Raw genomic sequence first — 16,791 nt, 5'->3', positions numbered from 1 at the left:
AGTACCTGATATGATGAAACTTTGTTCGGCTTTTTCATATCTGTGAAGAAATTTAATAGTTATGAAATATGATAGTTATAAGTGTTTTCTGTACATATAATATACATTTTGTATTAAATTGCTTAATTGAGATTTATACTTAACATTTAATACATCTCACGTCGAGTACGTATTTAATTTTTATTTAAAAAAGAAAATAGAACAATGAAATACAATTACTAGTGAATTACAAATACAATGTATGCATGTAGTAAAAAAAAGAAAGGACGATATTTTACCCGAAATCAAAAATTTTGTTTTCACTGTCATTCGCTCTTTCCAAATCTTTATGCCCTTCATCTCGAAAGTTTTCTCTCTCTTTCTTCAAGCCTTCATCGTCCACGTGCGTAGCATCTTCAGACGGTGAAGTATTTACTTCTTTTACGGGAGTGAAATTTTCTTCCTTTTCTTGCTTCACCTCCATACCAGCCCCTTCATCCTTTTTGATATGACGTTCCTCTTCAACCATCGACTGGTTCACTTCTCGTTGACTCTTTAATCCTTCTTCAACTTTCTTTACAATTTCTGATTTTACTCCGTCAAGTAAGTATTCAACCAACTTATCAAATTGTACACCCTGTGACTCGTCTTCTTCGACATTTATCTTTGGTGATTGAACCACAGAATTCTCAATCTGACCATTTGGCTTCTCCTCATCTTTCTCTGCAACTGCCATCCCAGTACCCTCAGTCTCATTCTGACTCCAATCTTCTTTCCCGTTCCCTTCTAATGCTTGTACCACCTCGTCCTTTAAATCAAACGCCCCAGGGTCGCCTGACATTCTTCCATTTGGAGCCCCAATGGTTTTGTCAAGATGCTCAATCTTCTCCGAACTCTTCATCTTTTTGACGTACGGCCGTCTCCTCCGTTTACGCTTGATGTGCCTTTCTAGCGCAAGGAGTCTTCTTTCCTCTAATATAGGAATGTTCTTAATTCGACGTTGCATTTCTCCATTTCCGATTCCATTTGCTCTCTTGTCATCTGAACGTTGAAACTCCTGGTCCTCTGTGATTGGACCGTTTTCCTATATTTAAAGAAGACAAAAGAGATTGTAAAATTCTCTGGCAACTTTATGATTTATCGATAACGCATACAAAATTAATTTTACTTACCATATTGAAAACTGGACCATTTCTAGAATCTGACTGTGACTCCATTTTACTGTGATCTGAAACGAGAGATGTCTTTCATAACCACATCTGAGATATGATGTTTATGTGCATACATATAATATTTAATTGTCCAAATTACCGACAACCATGCGATTTTTCATTACCTGCCAACTCCTCTGTGTATGCTGTAGTGATAGTGATTGCGTCGTTTTGATTGTGACGTTATACCATGTGACTATGATTGTGACGTCACGTTAACTCGCAAATCGAAAACGGAAGACGGATCCGGCGACCAAGTTACGAAGAATAATTTTTTTCAAAATTATTTCTGATTCAGAATCAAATGGTCACTCTCTTTGTTGTATGTACTCTGCTAAATAACAGGATCTTCACATTTGTTATCAGACAATTTTAAGTCTACATAAAAATCTGACGAGTTGATATCGGACTAGATATAAAGGAATGAATATTTTGAAACTATTATTCATTTTTTTTTATTGTCATAAATTTTTATCATATACATATATCGCGTATAGATTTAGTTTGACCCCCCCCCCCTTTTCTTTAAAATGTTAATAATCTCTCTCCCCCCCCTCCCCCCGATATATGTACAATTGATCTGCAAAAGAACAAATTCCTATCTTGAAAACTGTAGGAGGAGTTATCCGTACAATAAGGGTACCCTATATGCAATATTTTGCCAAAAATGACTTAGTTTAAAAGCTGGTATTTTATCCATAAATTATCAGAAATCAAAATCCTAGCGCAATATGCACACCTCTTATATATGTACAATTGATCTGCAAAAGAACAACTTCCTAACTTGAAAACTGTAGGAGGAGGTATCCGTACAATGAGGGTACCCTTTTGGCAGCCGCCCACCCACCCACCATTTCAATAACCGGATTTTTCCGCTGGAAAACCTGGTTAAAAACCACAATATTGTTCTCCAGTCTTTGTTGTAAACAGAGTAACATAGAAATCGCTTTTTTATGACTAATAATAATTATATGTGAATAAAATTTATCTTTTAGTGTGAAGCATCTATAAAAAAAAAAAAATAGAAATGATGGTAGGTTGAACCATTGCATAAAAGATCTGTCATTATCAAGGGGGTGGAACCTCACGTGCAGTAAATGGATTCCTTTGACCTATTTAAGAGAAATTCGGTATACATTGTTGTTGTTTTTGCTTGTTTTTTTTACACTTACAAAGAATTTTGCCCCGTCTTGATGAGTATAGGCAGTTGTGATAAAAAAAAAATAATTTCAGAAATTTTAATTCACATAGACTTTTAGAGTAGATGTATTGGCAATTTTACAATAATAAAAAGTTTGTTGTTTCATGCTTTTTTAGTCCAATGTTACAAATTGTATTATTGAAAGTTGTTAACTGGTAATTATTTAACCAAACTTATCTTCAAGTAGATAGCAATAAGATAAAAATTCTAGATAAAAAAAGAACAGTGCAAGATGTTACCCCAATCAGAAGTTGGTGCTTCTAATTCACTTCAACATATCAATGATATTAGAGAAAACAAAGTTCGGTTTGCATACATGTGTAAAAGAGGTCGTTGCATTCCTTTCCTTTTCGATAACACCCTCAAGACCTAACTTGTTTAAAAATGTATACTGTGGTTTCATTAATATTCAAGGGTATCAATTTTCGTCGATATAGGTAAAATCATAGTTTCGAGGATACATCGAAATTTGTGGCCAATGACCCTCTCAATACAAAATGTTAATAGAAATTGCACATTTAATTTCCTGGATCAACTAAACAAGGAAATCCACCAAAATTGGTATTCAACGAATAATGATGAAACCACAGTATGTAAGAATTATCAAACATTAACAAACTCACTTTAATGTTAAACAAATTTAATATGCTAGATTTGAAACGTAATAGAAATCGATATTCAGGAGAATATACAAATGCCTTCAAGTCGTAAACAATAACATAACAAACACAAATATGATAATTCTTCAAAGACCTAACTTTCAATAACCTTATTTCCACATATCTAAACTACTGAGTCATTTAAATAAGACATTCAGAGTAAATGGGTGGAAAATACCAAAGTCAGCAACTTCAACATAAAATGATATTGCACTACAAATGGTTAAAAAAGGCTAAAATTCTCACAGAATGATCATGTCTATTTGATATGTATCAAATCATCAATTGTACTTCATATCTCTATCTAGTATGTTACACACATACTTGTATCTATATTTACCTGTTTATCTAAGTACCTATGAGCCATACATGGTTCTTTTTGTCAATTAAGAAGATTTCAATTATGGAGCAATTTCTAAGACATGATTTTAGGAGAATGAGTAACTAGTAATCTTTAAAGAATTTCTTACAAATACATGCACACAAATCATTATACAATGTAAGTAAAAATATATAATATCTGGCAGTGAACAGTATGCTCTCAGCTAATCAATAGAACGCTGAGATAAATTTGGCACAATGGATTGAGAACATGAGGATCAAGTTCATGTCTTTGGACTTCTGCTTTCAAACTTCAATTTCTTGGAGGACGGTGAAGAGATGTGAGCCTGACAAATAAAATGAATGACAATTAACCATAAATACATTTACAATAACTTATTTCATAAAATATTATGAAATTATTTCCCCCCTATTATTTGCCTACCTTTTGCCATTTTTCCAGAATTCTCTCATACTCTGACATGTAATAGGCAAACACTTCATCGCAGTCTCTCCGCACCACACTTCCTGGGGGATTATAGAGCCTACAGTTGTCTCTTACTAGCAGCATGTCTGAATGGAAATCCTCATAATCCGAGTAACTAAGACCCTGTTTACATATATAGAAAATATTGTTGACACATGAATAAATCAAACTTACAACAAAAATAACATGTAACTTCTTATGAAAGGCAAGTGTATAAATCTATCCCTTATATTATGACAATTCCATACAACTAACCTCTAATTTCTTTTTGATGGTTCCAAAATCCATGGGATTCTTGATAATGGAGTAATAATCAGGCGCATCTTCTGGATCCACTACAAAGAAAGAGGGCGGATATTGAAACAAAAATGCAATTACATGTATTGGGGAAAACGAAAAGGCATCATTTATGTTTGTCAGTAATTTACCCTGTGGATGATTTCTTTGTAAGAAAAACAAAATACCTGCTGGTTTTTAAACATATCATCTTTACTACCCACCTGGTTCTAGAAACCATGTCGAGGCATTTAAATCATCTTTGTGTCTATTTAAACCTCTGTATTTCATCACTTTCTGAATTAATCTGCAATAAAACATACACATGTACAATGTAATCATTCAAAAAAAAATAATAAGAAAATCAACCTCATAAGCATATTCTAAATAAATACATTCAAAGATATACGTTTGTGCATCTTCTACACAAAAGGTAAAGGACCAAGTTAACAATGAAGTGGACAGCCATACCCTAAGCATGCCCTGCTCCAGCCTCCCCCAGGAATGGGGGTTGGGCTATCCTCTAAAGCTGCAGGAACCTTCCTTTTCCTCTTGCCCATTTTAGCCAAGCCTGTAGGATCAGAACTGCTGAGGGGATCCATGCTGTGAACTTCACTGACACTGGTTCCTGGGGGAAAAAGATAATTAAAATTACAAGTAATTCATACATTCTGCATCAAAGATGAGAAATAAGGTATACTTTAAGATAAAATTATGGAATTATTTGTTTCTTTCTTACTTTTATGTTTAACATACATGTTAAATTATTTCTCTGTATTACAAAAAGTTTTTATTACATATGACTCTTAATTCGAAAAAAAAAAACTTGGCATTGTATATGGGTAATTAATTACCTGGTATAGGGTTATCCATCACAACAAAGTTGTCCAGACTGACTTCTGCTGGGTCCACCGTTTGTGTGGTTTCCACGGTGACAGTCTCGGTGCTTTGAATGGTTCGGTCTCCGAGCGCCACCGAGTCCATCACTAACTGGACTTCTTCCGTTAGCGCTGCAGGCTGGGACAGGAAGTCCGTCGTTCCTGTCATCTCGACCGTCTCTGTGCTGAACTCTTCCTGAACAACATCATTGGGTGCCAACTACAAAAAGCAAATTAAAAACTCTTTATTTTTTCACCATTTAGGCTGCTAATCATATAATGTTTTTAATATTTGAGACTATATTTTTCTGTTCTATGAAAGTTAACAATAACAAGTTGAATATGAAGAAGTTCCAGAATATTTCCTTTGTACTCAAAATACATTGAGTTGGTACAGTTATCATGCATTCTTTTTTTTTATAATGCATTGGCAATAATTGAAAACCCTTTCAAAGAAAAAGAAAAACGAAAAGAAGAGAATCAAATATTCATAGCATTTATTAGTTCTAAAACTACAGTCGATGAATACAACATACAAAAGGATGAGCACATATTATGAAACCAATAGAACAATTCAAGGCATTCAACACATACAATGGAAAAGTAAGTTATATGACATCACAATGTGTAGGGAATTACAGATCCAGTCAAGTACATGTACTTTGTAAGTTTTAGTCAGTCACGGAGAGCACTTTATTTACAGGCAAAGGGAACTTCTCACAGCTTCCTCTTCTTGGAGGGAGGCATGGATCCATCGTTGACAAAGGACTTGTCCATGACCTTCAAGACTTCTGTAAGGTAGGTCTGCACTGCAGCAAGGGAGGCAACAATGGCTGGGGATCCAAATCCGTGGGTGATCAGACTGAAGTTGGTCAGGTGGCCTTGAATCTCTGGCTCAAGGATTGGCTGGGGTCTTGAGTTTCCAATGGGAGAGCGGTCTTGGTTAAGAATATCCATGAACTCTTTAAGGATTTGCTTGGTAGCCAACACCATGTTCTTGCGTGCCATACTTTCCTGGGGGTCTGGGGTCTGATATTTCTTGCAGTTGTACTCGGCACACTTCCTGGCAGGGAATTCAGACTCGCACAGATATCCGTAATCTCTTGCTAGCCGGACAGCCTCACCTTCCACCAAAGAAGTCATCAGAGTTGTCTGGGCAGCCTTCCTTCTTCCAGCAGGAAGACTCAGTCCAATCTTGTCCAACTTCTCCCTCAAGCATCTTCCTCCATTCTTGGACTTGGCTCTTCTGAGAACTCCTCCCAGCAGTGAAGCATTCAGGCACTCAGGGGGAGACAATCTTCTCTGTATTTCTGCAATGGTGACTTTGTACTTGGTGGTACTGCTGAGCAGGGAGAGTCTTCCATCCACCATGCAGAAGACGTCGGCTGGAGCAGCAGCAGCAGAAATGTCCACATCATTACGACCAGTCTTCTCGTGGACAATCATGCCTTTGGAGGACTGTGCATCAAAGTTTCCAATCATCTCTCTTGGAATGTAATTCTCCATAGGTGGGTAGTTTCCATTCATTGAAGGCAGTTCTTGCTGGGCTCCATTGCTCATCATACCATGGTCAGGGTAGCTGATGGGCACCGCTCCTGGCATCAATGGCTCTGGTCTGTGTATATTGGATCCACCATCCTGCATCTTGTACTCATGGATTCTGTCAATGTTGTGCATGGCCTGGTATTCCTGCTGAGAAGGCTGTTCCTGCTGCTGGTAGTCAGACATTGGGGCGTAGGAGTTGTTGTAGTGGTAGTCCATGGGGGGCTGAGATGACATGGAGTAGGGTGGGGGAAAGTAGGGAGGGGGGTACTCTGCCTGGGCAGGCATGACAGAGGACTCTGTGACTTGGGGATAGCGCCGGCCATGGTGAATCTCCCCATCAACATTGTGGTGGTCAGCAAAATCCCTCTCGTAGACAAGTGCGTCATTCATCTTTGCTCTGATTTCAAAACTAACCAGATAATACCACAAAAAATATTATTTTTCCTAAAGTGGAAAAAATGATATATCAAAAAGATCTTTCACTAAAAGTAGAAAATATCTTTTTAAAAAAATATACTATTTGGATTTGTATCTTTGCTTTCAGCTGAATATTTCCACAAGGTCTGTGATGCTAGAAGCCAGAAGTTGTGATGAGCTTAGCCAGAGGGATGGCTATATATATACCTGGCCCCGAGTACACAAAGCAATTACTGAGTCCTTCCTCCTACTCCTGACACCCTCCCAATTACAGACTCCACTCATTGGTACACTACTACTTGCTGCATCTAATTACACCTATTACAGCTCAGGTGTAAATTACAGGTATCATAGTCTCTACCTTTCTCACCATCATATGCAATTAAAACTGTTGATTGTGCATCAGTAGGTTAATTGCTTAATCATTGCAGTAATTATCACTGGATAATAAAATGATTGGTATTAAATTTATATTTGCATGATTGTGACAACTTAATCACACAGAAATTATTAATAATTTTACACATCTTATTCAAAACTTACTAAATACTGTAAATTCTAAAATAAATTATTAAATACTCTCTATCTATATCTTACATCTTAAAAATAATTCATAAATCCTTTAGTTTGTGTTTTTTAAAAATCCTAAATGAAAATCTTCACATTTACATGTGTATGTTAATATTTTATTGGACTTGGTCTTGAATTTAAATAAAGCTAATTAAAAAAATTGTTTTATAAAGCTTACATTGCTAGAATGAAACACGTTACTCTGTTATAAATAATAATTTGGTTCCAATATCTAGAATTAATCCAGTTTAAATGATTTAATCATTTTCTCCTCTGTGTGAAAAGAAAATGTTTTCCTTATACATGTACATGTATATAATAATAATAATAATAGTTTATTTCCAATTTTGGGCCCAGAGGGCATACAAGATTACAGATATTAGATAGAAATGCCTAAATAATAGATTCAACATATAAAAATAGTCCATACACATACATGAACTTGTAACAGCCGGGCAAATGTACATCAGTATGTCAAAACATATGAACAGTGTGCATATAATATATAGTCATAAAGGTAATTTATACAAATGTATATGATGAATGATATCAAAGAATTTTTTTTTTCAATATTCTTTCTATCTTGTCAGATATCAATACACAGCTGAAAATTAAAAGTCGAAAAGGATTTTGTATTGCAATCAACATGAAAGCATCCTGATGATAATGTTGAAAAAACTTTGCGAGGTGTTCCACAGCTTTTCAAATGGAGAAAAAATGTAAACAATCTCCATCAGAAATTTGTTTTCATTCCTGTGAGTTTTTCATGGTAAAATCATATGATGCTCAAGATTCTTTCCCTTTCATAGACCTCAATTGTATTTAATTGAAAGGTGTGTTTTTTTCCAGTAAAAATCATCAAAACATGACAGAAACAATAACTCTGAACATTTAACTGACACATCATCAACCAAATTCTGATTAATTTACATGTGTAAATATAAGGAACATAATTATGCATACTTTCATGCACATTTATGCAATGTTCCATCAATTAAATATCAGATTTTCAGTGAACACATTTGATGAACTTTTGCATGTTAATCTGTTAATAGTTGTCATTTATTTATGTACTGCAAATTGAACATCCAGGAAATAAACTGCCATACTGCAGTGTGCATTTAGTTGCCAAAATAAATCTATGTATTAGTACACAAGTACCTGTTCTTGTGTGACATTGATGGTGGATGATTTGGCAATCTCCTGTATAGGTATAAAACTGCTGCCTGGCTTGATTCTAATGGTGGTGGTGGTGTGATTGGAACCACTTGTGGTTGTCCTGCTGCTCTCCGATGTCACAACATTGTCAGACGTTGCCGCAGCAGTAGTTTCTGCTAGGAAAGGAATGATTATATACAATTCAACAATGAATGCACTACAGTAGTTGAATCTTGTATGAAAGGTCCATATTATCAGGATATCTTATGCATTTCCAAACTGTAATTTATGAGCATTTAAGTACATACTCTGAGAAGCAAATGTTAAAGCATATCATGATTGGGGCTTCTTTTAACATATGTTTCTTACCCACAATGCCACTGCTAGCTTGACTGCTAGCTGGAGATTTGTCCGTTAACACATGTACATCTTCCTCGATGAACTGATATGGATCAAGATCTATCTGAGCCTGAGCCAGCGAGCTACTTAACAAGTCGTAAGCCTTAGAGCCAGGGGTTGCCTCCCCTTGAGGGTTGCTCTCAGTCACTACTTTGGGCTCGGTCGTGAGTCTGCGAGTCTCAGTTTGACCTGCTGCATTGGTCACGGTGTAGAATATCCCTGTCTGTGGGTCGAGCTCTCCCTGGAGATTCAAATTACGGGCTATTTGTTCCAATTCGTTCTGTGACGTGATCTCGGAACCTTGAGATGTGTTCACTGTTTCTATCACAACATTTCCTTCTGATGATGATTCCTGATTCTGAATAAATGTTCTTATTTTCAACATTTATATAATTAATATTAAAAAACAAATTTCTGGGCAACATGAAGTCGCAAGAATAGAAAATGACATCTGTGTAAAAGAATCAACTGAAATCCTAACTGTAACATGTGCGTTTCTTTCAGGATGGTCTAAAAATTGATTTAATTAACAATTCATTTACAAAATGAATTTCTTTAAAGACATATACAGGCAAATGCACAAGAAAGATACTAGTAATCTGTCATCTTACCTCCTCCATCATCATTGCTTCACTCTGTTCCGGGTTATTTAGAATCTTCATAGCTTGTTCTGTACAACAATAAGGAGAACTCATTATACAGCATTCATAATAAGTTTATTTTCTTTTTGAACAATGAAAAATTTACAAAATTATTTGTTGCCATACCTATTGTGTAGAACTGTTGTTGAGAAAGTTGGTCTGACAATTGCCCTATGTCGACACTTGAAGATCTACAACACAAAACATCAAAATAACTTCCAGATTCCAATGTTAATAAAATATTGTTTCATATGAATAATCAGGTGATTGAGGTTTTTATTAATTGAAATTTCTATTGCCATTTTTATTTTCCAATACTTGAAGAAGGTATAAAACATCACCATTTTTCACATTATTTCTTATGAAATACATAATAAAACTTGCTTTCTCTTATATACATTTAAGCCTGTATTTATTTTTACTCATATATTGTACATGTACATAAGGCTCCTGAGTCATATAACTTGTTGCTAACCTTTGAACTGTGACCTTTGGCTTGCTAGGTCCTTGTTGTTCTATCAAGGCTTGAACAGCAGACTGATCAACCCCCGACTGGAAGGATGAATTGTCATCATACTCAAACCACTCATTGTTTGGGAGGTTTTCATTTGAAGCACCTGAAATCATAGTACTAGAGAATTTAAAAAATATCCAGTTCAGACACAACATAATTGTATTAAGATTTACATGTGATTTGTGATAGAATATGATTTACACAAAACAAATACAAAGTAAGTTTTTTTTTTCTATTTAAACTTGGCAAGAGGGCTAGAAATGCACAAAATTATATAAAAGCATATCTAATCACAAAAACATGCATTATTAAATTTTAATCTTTCTCTCACAAATATTTTTGGTAGTCTTTTTCATACGCACAAGATATTAAAACATCTATCATTGGTATTGCCCAAGAACCATTGCAACTCCCAATTCATATTATATCAAAACTTTATTTTTATGTGCCGATTCAGTGAAAATTCAGCCAAAACATGGGATAAATAGTAGAAACTTTTGCATTATAGATGATAAATCCTACGCATCAAAGATTGTGAGACTGAGACAATGAAGCCCACCCACCTTTACTGGTGACGGTCTCCGAAGGCTGACTGCCAGTGTTTCCTGTCAGGGCTGCCAGCGTGGCCTCGTCCAGGTTGATGGTGACGTCCCCTCCCCCCTCCGACTCCTGACTGGCCGCTTGGATCAGATCCTGGATCAACTTCCCTTCCGCATTCTCAATGCGAACCCTCTACAACAGATAAATTATTTTCGTTATCCTACAGTAGAGCCCTCTAAATCTCTAAGCCCTCAAGCAATATTGTTCTTTAATAACTATTCTCCCTCCTCTTTTGTTTTATCAAAATTAATCAGTAAATTAACTACCATATAAATGGCTAAGTAGAAGATGCACAAAAAGCTTTAAGGCAAAATAAATATTTGGAGATTGCCAGTAGCATGTTCATAACACTACTTTTTCTGTATGCACTACCTGTCTTGTAGCCTCTAGTTGTCCTGGTGTTGTTACAATGACTTTTCTTTCTATTGGTCTATGACCACCAGAGGCAGATGTAACCACAATGTGCTTAGTACTGTCTTGCTTCTGGAGAAAACTCATCAATTCCTGAAATGTGAAATATTACCTCCACTATTTATTCATTTTGTTCATGTAACTACATATCTTTCTGAATATTTGTCAATTCCTCAATACTTTTACAGACACAGCAGGATACACAGACCTTTTCAAATGGACTTGATATGACAGTGGTCCCCTTTGCAGAAGAGGTTGGCGTTCCAGAAAGTCGCCGTGGCTGAGTCTTTTGTACAACAATCACATTTGGCTTTCCACCTAAAACACATTTTGCAATCCACTGTTAAATGAGTTTCAAAAATAATATGCTAAGTATTTTTTAATCTACTACTCCTACAAGATTGTTGACTATAAAAGTGATGGATAACCTGACTTACTTCCCCCTGCTCCTGATTTGACAGCTGTGAGGTGCAGCGTTTTGGGATTCACCGTCACAACGTTAGGACCACGACTGGAGGTAGAGATGACCTTTCCACCTTGTGTTGTAATGTTCAAAATCTTTGTGCCAGCTTGACCTATAAATATTTGACATTTAACACTATAGCAATAATTGCGAACAATGCATCATTAATTTAAAGGTTTGTTGCAAATAAACATCTGTCGGTCATGATACTGCAAAGTTTCCAGTGTAGCAGATTTAAGTTTTATAACACTTTGTAAAAGCTAGCAGCCTACTTTTTTTGACATTAATATGACGTCAAAAGCTTAGCTTTCATTAGTAAACAATGTGATTCTGATTGAATACGCTAAGAGCGCAAAAAAAAAATCTGGGAGTTACGTCTCATTATTACTCTGCGAGACACAACTATCAGTTTTATTTTTTGTCATGACTGACTTCATACCTATAGAGGTGATGGGCTTGGTCATCATAGTGACATTGGAGGCTGTGGAGGATCCGGGACTGACCACAACCACTGGGGTGCCAGAGCTGGTCGGTAACCCTGAGGGCTTGGGCAGAATCTTACTACCGCTAGATCCTGGGAAACTCTGGGTGATAATCTTCATGCCTGTAAAATAAATGGAGTTTTGTTTATGCATCTGAGTTTCACAACACTTGAAAAAAGGATCTATAAGGAGTGAAAAATTATTAACTAACCTCCCTCTTGTCTGATCTGAATTGTGGAGGGGGATTTCCCAACAGGTTTAATTTGAATGTTCTGCATTGATTGAGGGGAGGGCTGCACTGGCTGTGGTCCCATGGGAATGACCACTCCTGGTTTATGCTGACCTTGGCTCTGAAATCAAACAAAATCCATGACGACCATTTCTGTACATGTATCTATATCAGTTACACATGTATACTGCATATTAAGATTTACATACAATATTAAACATGAAATTTACATGAAGTTTTACTTTTTAACAAAGAAGTATTGACAACCTCACACAAACTACATTATAGGAATATTGCTATTAAACTGAAAAAGCTAATAACTACAATATAGGAATATTCCAATAAAACTGAAATTTGAAATAAATTAGCTATGGTAAAAAATTTGCAAAACCTTACCACAGGGAATCTCTGTCTAGGAACTGTCTTGGGGCGAGGTTTCTGGATGCTGACCGTTGGTGTTAAAAAGGTCATAGTGGATGATGTGACAGCTGTAGATGAAGAATCTGAAATTAAAAGCAAGTACTTAAACATTTCACTTCTAAAAACAGACTTAAACATTGAAAAAGGTTTTCCATGTACAGTGTACAGGTAATGGTATGTGTGTAATATTGAACATACTTGCTGTTGCACTGGAAGACATGGATGTGGCCATTGTGACTATGTTTCCCAGGTTTGTATTGGATGAACCTCCAGAGTTTGGAAGGATGTTGGATGATTTTTGATTGTGCGTCCCACCTAATGAACTGGTTGTTTTCACCACTGGAACTGTGATAGATTTCTGATGAAGGATGCTGGATGATGATGCTTGACCTGAACTGGACACCAGTATAACCTGTTTAAAAAGAACCGTATAACTCTAAGTGGATAGGCTCAATATATCATAAGATTTAAGACAAATCCACAACAAGTTCTTTTTTTCCACTGAATTCTCCCAAATCCTTAAATAGTAATTTGGATCTTCCACTGGTAATGGAAATTGGCCAATTTATACATGATTTCAATGACAAAGAAAGTACTCATTATTTGGACATTTCACATAGTTCACCCAGTACACATTGACACTTTGCTCTAAAAATCAATAGGGGTCAAAATCGAGTCGTAGACAAATGCGCATGAAGTTGGATGAATAGCAATCAAAAGAAATTGGTCAGACAGATCATGGGCTACCAATTGAATAAGCATCTGCAATAATCTGCTATAGATAAGTTTTTGTATAACACATTTCCCTCTGATTTATGTCCCTTTGCCACCATCTAGCAGATCAAACTGGTTTTTAAACAATTTTTAAACACTTGCAATGTTAAAATTACCTATTAAAGTATGCAAAGGTTTATTTCTCAGAAAAAAAGTGTCATCTACATCAACATGCCTAGTATGACAACTTAAATTTGGTTGAACAATAAATAAAGGAATCTATGCTTATTTTCTTCCAACATAGGATCTGACAGTAAACAACTCTGGCTGAAATTGAATCTATTGTAAACTATCTATACAAGCTCTTCTTTACAGAGTGCCAAAATCTATTGTGCCTAACCTTTTGGGCCTGACTGGAGGCAGTGACCTGTGGCCGGGTCTGGGGACTCTTGCTGATTGTGATTTTGACAGGGGACATTCCTGAGGAGGAGCTTGCTGCAGTGGAGTAGGTGACCCTGGGGGTCTGGGTTCCTGCTGATGGGGACACGATGTTGATGGAGTCTGACGAAGAAGACTGGCTCCTCCTCCTTTTTCTGGAAGGCATTTCTTCTTCATCTTCAGTATTTAGTCCACCTGAAAAGATTTTCATCATTATCAAAACAGTGAAAAAAACTGGGATGTAACTTGAGAGAAAACCATAATATCTGTCAGTTTTTGATTTTCTGATTCAATGAAACTGGTTATAGTGTCTCACAACATGATGCTCTAAAAAAGATTATGTCATTGTTCAACTCGTTTTTCAGAACCCACTGTAGGGTCCTCCATATGCTTAAAAACTACTAGTGCAAGATTTAACAAGTTTTAAAAATACTAAGTACTGTGGTTTCATTAATTTTCAAAGGCAACAATTTTCGTGGGTAAAGTGAAAATCACAGTTTCAAGAATACGTAAATTCGTGGCCAATGACTCTATCAATACAAAATGTTAATAAAAATTGCACTTCAATGAACATTTAATTTCGTGGATCAACTAAACAACGAAATCCACGAAAATTGGTATTCAACGAATATTGATGAAACCACAGTAAGCATATACCAGACAATCAGTGGGTAACCAACCATAAATTTTGCAATTTTCTTGATGCATCAGCTAATCTCAGTCTTCAATGAAATTTTTCAGTTTCAATCAAAACTAAAAGTAGAATTAGGGGAGAGAACCCTTAAATTTCATTATTTTCATAAATAATAAGACATATAAAATGCAAACCTTTGATGTGTATAGACATTCCACTTGGTAGTACCACCACATTGGAGTTAGGACTGGATGGTCTGGTGACTTTGGTGACAGTCCCACTTACAGGGGTGGGTGGACTGGAGGAAGTACTGCCTGCTGCAACACAAGGAAAAGAACTTGAGGGGCTTTGAAATAATAATCAAGATGAAACTTTATGCTTCTTACAGGGCCTCTTTTATGTAAGGCCCTAAAAATAGGGCCACTGTTGAGGTAAGGGTAGTTGACAAAGTCTTTGGAAGCCTTAAAAGCTTACTCTCTTTACTTCCTGTTCTAGATGGACTTGGCATGGCTGCGTTTTTCTCTGCCTGTAGATTAGCCATCTGATTGGCTGTGACAGTAAAGGCTGTTTGCGGAACAAGACGCGGCATCAGTGGAATAAGCCGCCTTCCCTCGATCATCCACTCTGCATCTGTACTGGGTCCACACATGCTAAAAAATATTTCAGTTCAAAAGTAAAGTATTCAACAAGACCTAGAACATTATGACATGAAATAAAATTCAGGTTTTTAACTCACTGATCTGCAATTGTTGCCAGTTTCTCATCATTGACAGCTCTTCTAACCTCTGCTCTATGTCTCTCTGTGGAAATACTGCAAAGAAAGAATAATTTTCATAGAACTTTTTGATTTCTTTGTTATCATCTATTAGTAATACATTTCTAAGTTTCATTTGATTATGGATTCTTAGATATTCTACTGATGTTTTTTTTACCTGAGTGTAGTTTGTAGATCTTGCAAGATCTTTTTCTTGTCCTTTGTGAGATCTCCTTGGGCTCTAAAAGCTGACACTATGGAGCAATAGGCTTCCAGCTCCATTCTACGCAATATACGCTTACATTCTTCCTTACTTATGTCCAGCAACATAGGCCACATGGTACTGGAAAATAGGTAACAAAAGTTTAAAAATCTGACAATTTTTTATTGGATTTTTGTTTCATCTTGTTTTTTATCTCTCGATTTACATATGTAATTGCCAATGACATCAGACAGGTATGTTCAATGAAAAACATTTTTCATTTTAAAAATCTAATATTTAAAAATATTGTTAAATCTTTAAATTTCGGACAAACAGACTCTAGGCAAATAGAAACTAAGGCAAATATTGTCAAGGGCTAACACATTATAAGCAAACAAACATACATTCTGCCAGACACAATTATAGTATAGCTGTGCTCGCAGTGATTTGACCCATTTGCAAATATCATTGCTATGATTTTACATTCATCACAGACTTTCAGTTAATCAAATCACGTCTGGTCTTGAAGTTTAAGAAGTGGTATACATTCTAAATCTTTTATTTTTAAACTATTCAGTAACAGATAAGATATATTCTTTAACAAATAAATCCTTCAGCTTCAGACACTTCAAATTGGTTCTTGCACTTAAATTCGATGAAGGTATTGAATGCGAAAAAAATATATTGCCATAAAAGAAAAATAGTATTTAGTTTATAATCAATGTTTTGAGATGACATCTAGATCCATTCAGTGTCAAAGACATGGGAAAATGTGACCGACTTCAGTAAAAAGGTGACCAACAGGGGGAAAAAGTACATTCTTTGACTAAAAAGCGTATCTAAAAATATATCATAACTTGCAAAGCAACATTTGAAATATATAATTTGCTTAAATGTTCATTAAATTGCACAAACTCAAGCCATTAACTCTTTGTACGATAAAATTGTATCTCACTAGTTCTCCGAGGAGCTTTTGTCCACCATATTGTATAGGCGGTTCGTTAGTACGCATGCGTAAGGAAAAATATCCGATAAATAAAATACATTAATAATTCTGTAAGGAACCCAAAACTATGGTTTTTACTCGTGTATAAACAACAAGAATAAACAATTATTTTTTATCAATTCCATAAAAAATCCATGACTGACATTTTTTCTTGATTTTAGGTGAAATATTCTAAGTTTATC

At 35.7% G+C, this 16,791-nt stretch overlaps 2 protein-coding genes across 4 annotated transcripts; both read right to left on the bottom strand.

Annotated features, from left to right (window-relative positions):
* Positions 1–3,014: 3,014 nt before the first annotated feature.
* Positions 3,015–16,696, bottom strand: LOC105331296 (BRCA2-interacting transcriptional repressor EMSY). Of its 3 annotated transcripts, none has more exons than XM_011433421.4 (25): positions 16,559–16,696; positions 15,580–15,744; positions 15,384–15,458; positions 15,122–15,297; positions 14,842–14,964; positions 13,976–14,208; positions 13,060–13,273; positions 12,838–12,944; positions 12,424–12,562; positions 12,170–12,334; positions 11,705–11,842; positions 11,476–11,585; positions 11,229–11,360; positions 10,820–10,988; positions 10,218–10,359; positions 9,869–9,933; positions 9,713–9,771; positions 9,072–9,459; positions 8,706–8,878; positions 4,989–5,232; positions 4,606–4,762; positions 4,359–4,441; positions 4,114–4,193; positions 3,817–3,981; positions 3,015–3,718 (listed from the first exon to the last, which is right to left on the bottom strand). In XM_011433421.4, the coding sequence occupies exons 1-25, from the start codon at positions 16,585–16,587 to the stop codon at positions 3,656–3,658; spliced, it is 3,594 nt and encodes a 1,197-aa protein (XP_011431723.3). In that variant the 5' UTR covers positions 16,588–16,696; the 3' UTR covers positions 3,015–3,655. The 3 variants fall into 3 exon arrangements, with proteins under 3 accessions (XP_011431723.3, XP_011431724.3, XP_011431725.3); XM_011433422.4 differs by having other exon boundaries at positions 8,706–8,875; XM_011433423.4 differs by having other exon boundaries at positions 12,838–12,929.
* Positions 5,239–8,690, bottom strand: LOC136270532 (transcription factor AP-2-alpha-like). Its single transcript, XM_066068308.1, has one exon. It carries the CDS (start codon positions 6,945–6,947, stop codon positions 5,730–5,732), a length of 1,218 nt encoding a protein of 405 aa, XP_065924380.1. The 5' UTR covers positions 6,948–8,690; the 3' UTR covers positions 5,239–5,729.
* Positions 16,697–16,791: the final 95 nt, after the last annotated feature.

Source organism: Magallana gigas, chromosome 8 (genome assembly GCF_963853765.1).
Source record: "Magallana gigas chromosome 8, xbMagGiga1.1, whole genome shotgun sequence".
Classification (NCBI taxonomy): Eukaryota; Metazoa; Mollusca; class Bivalvia; order Ostreida; family Ostreidae; genus Magallana; species Magallana gigas.
This window is presented reverse-complemented; position numbering and strand designations above follow the sequence as displayed.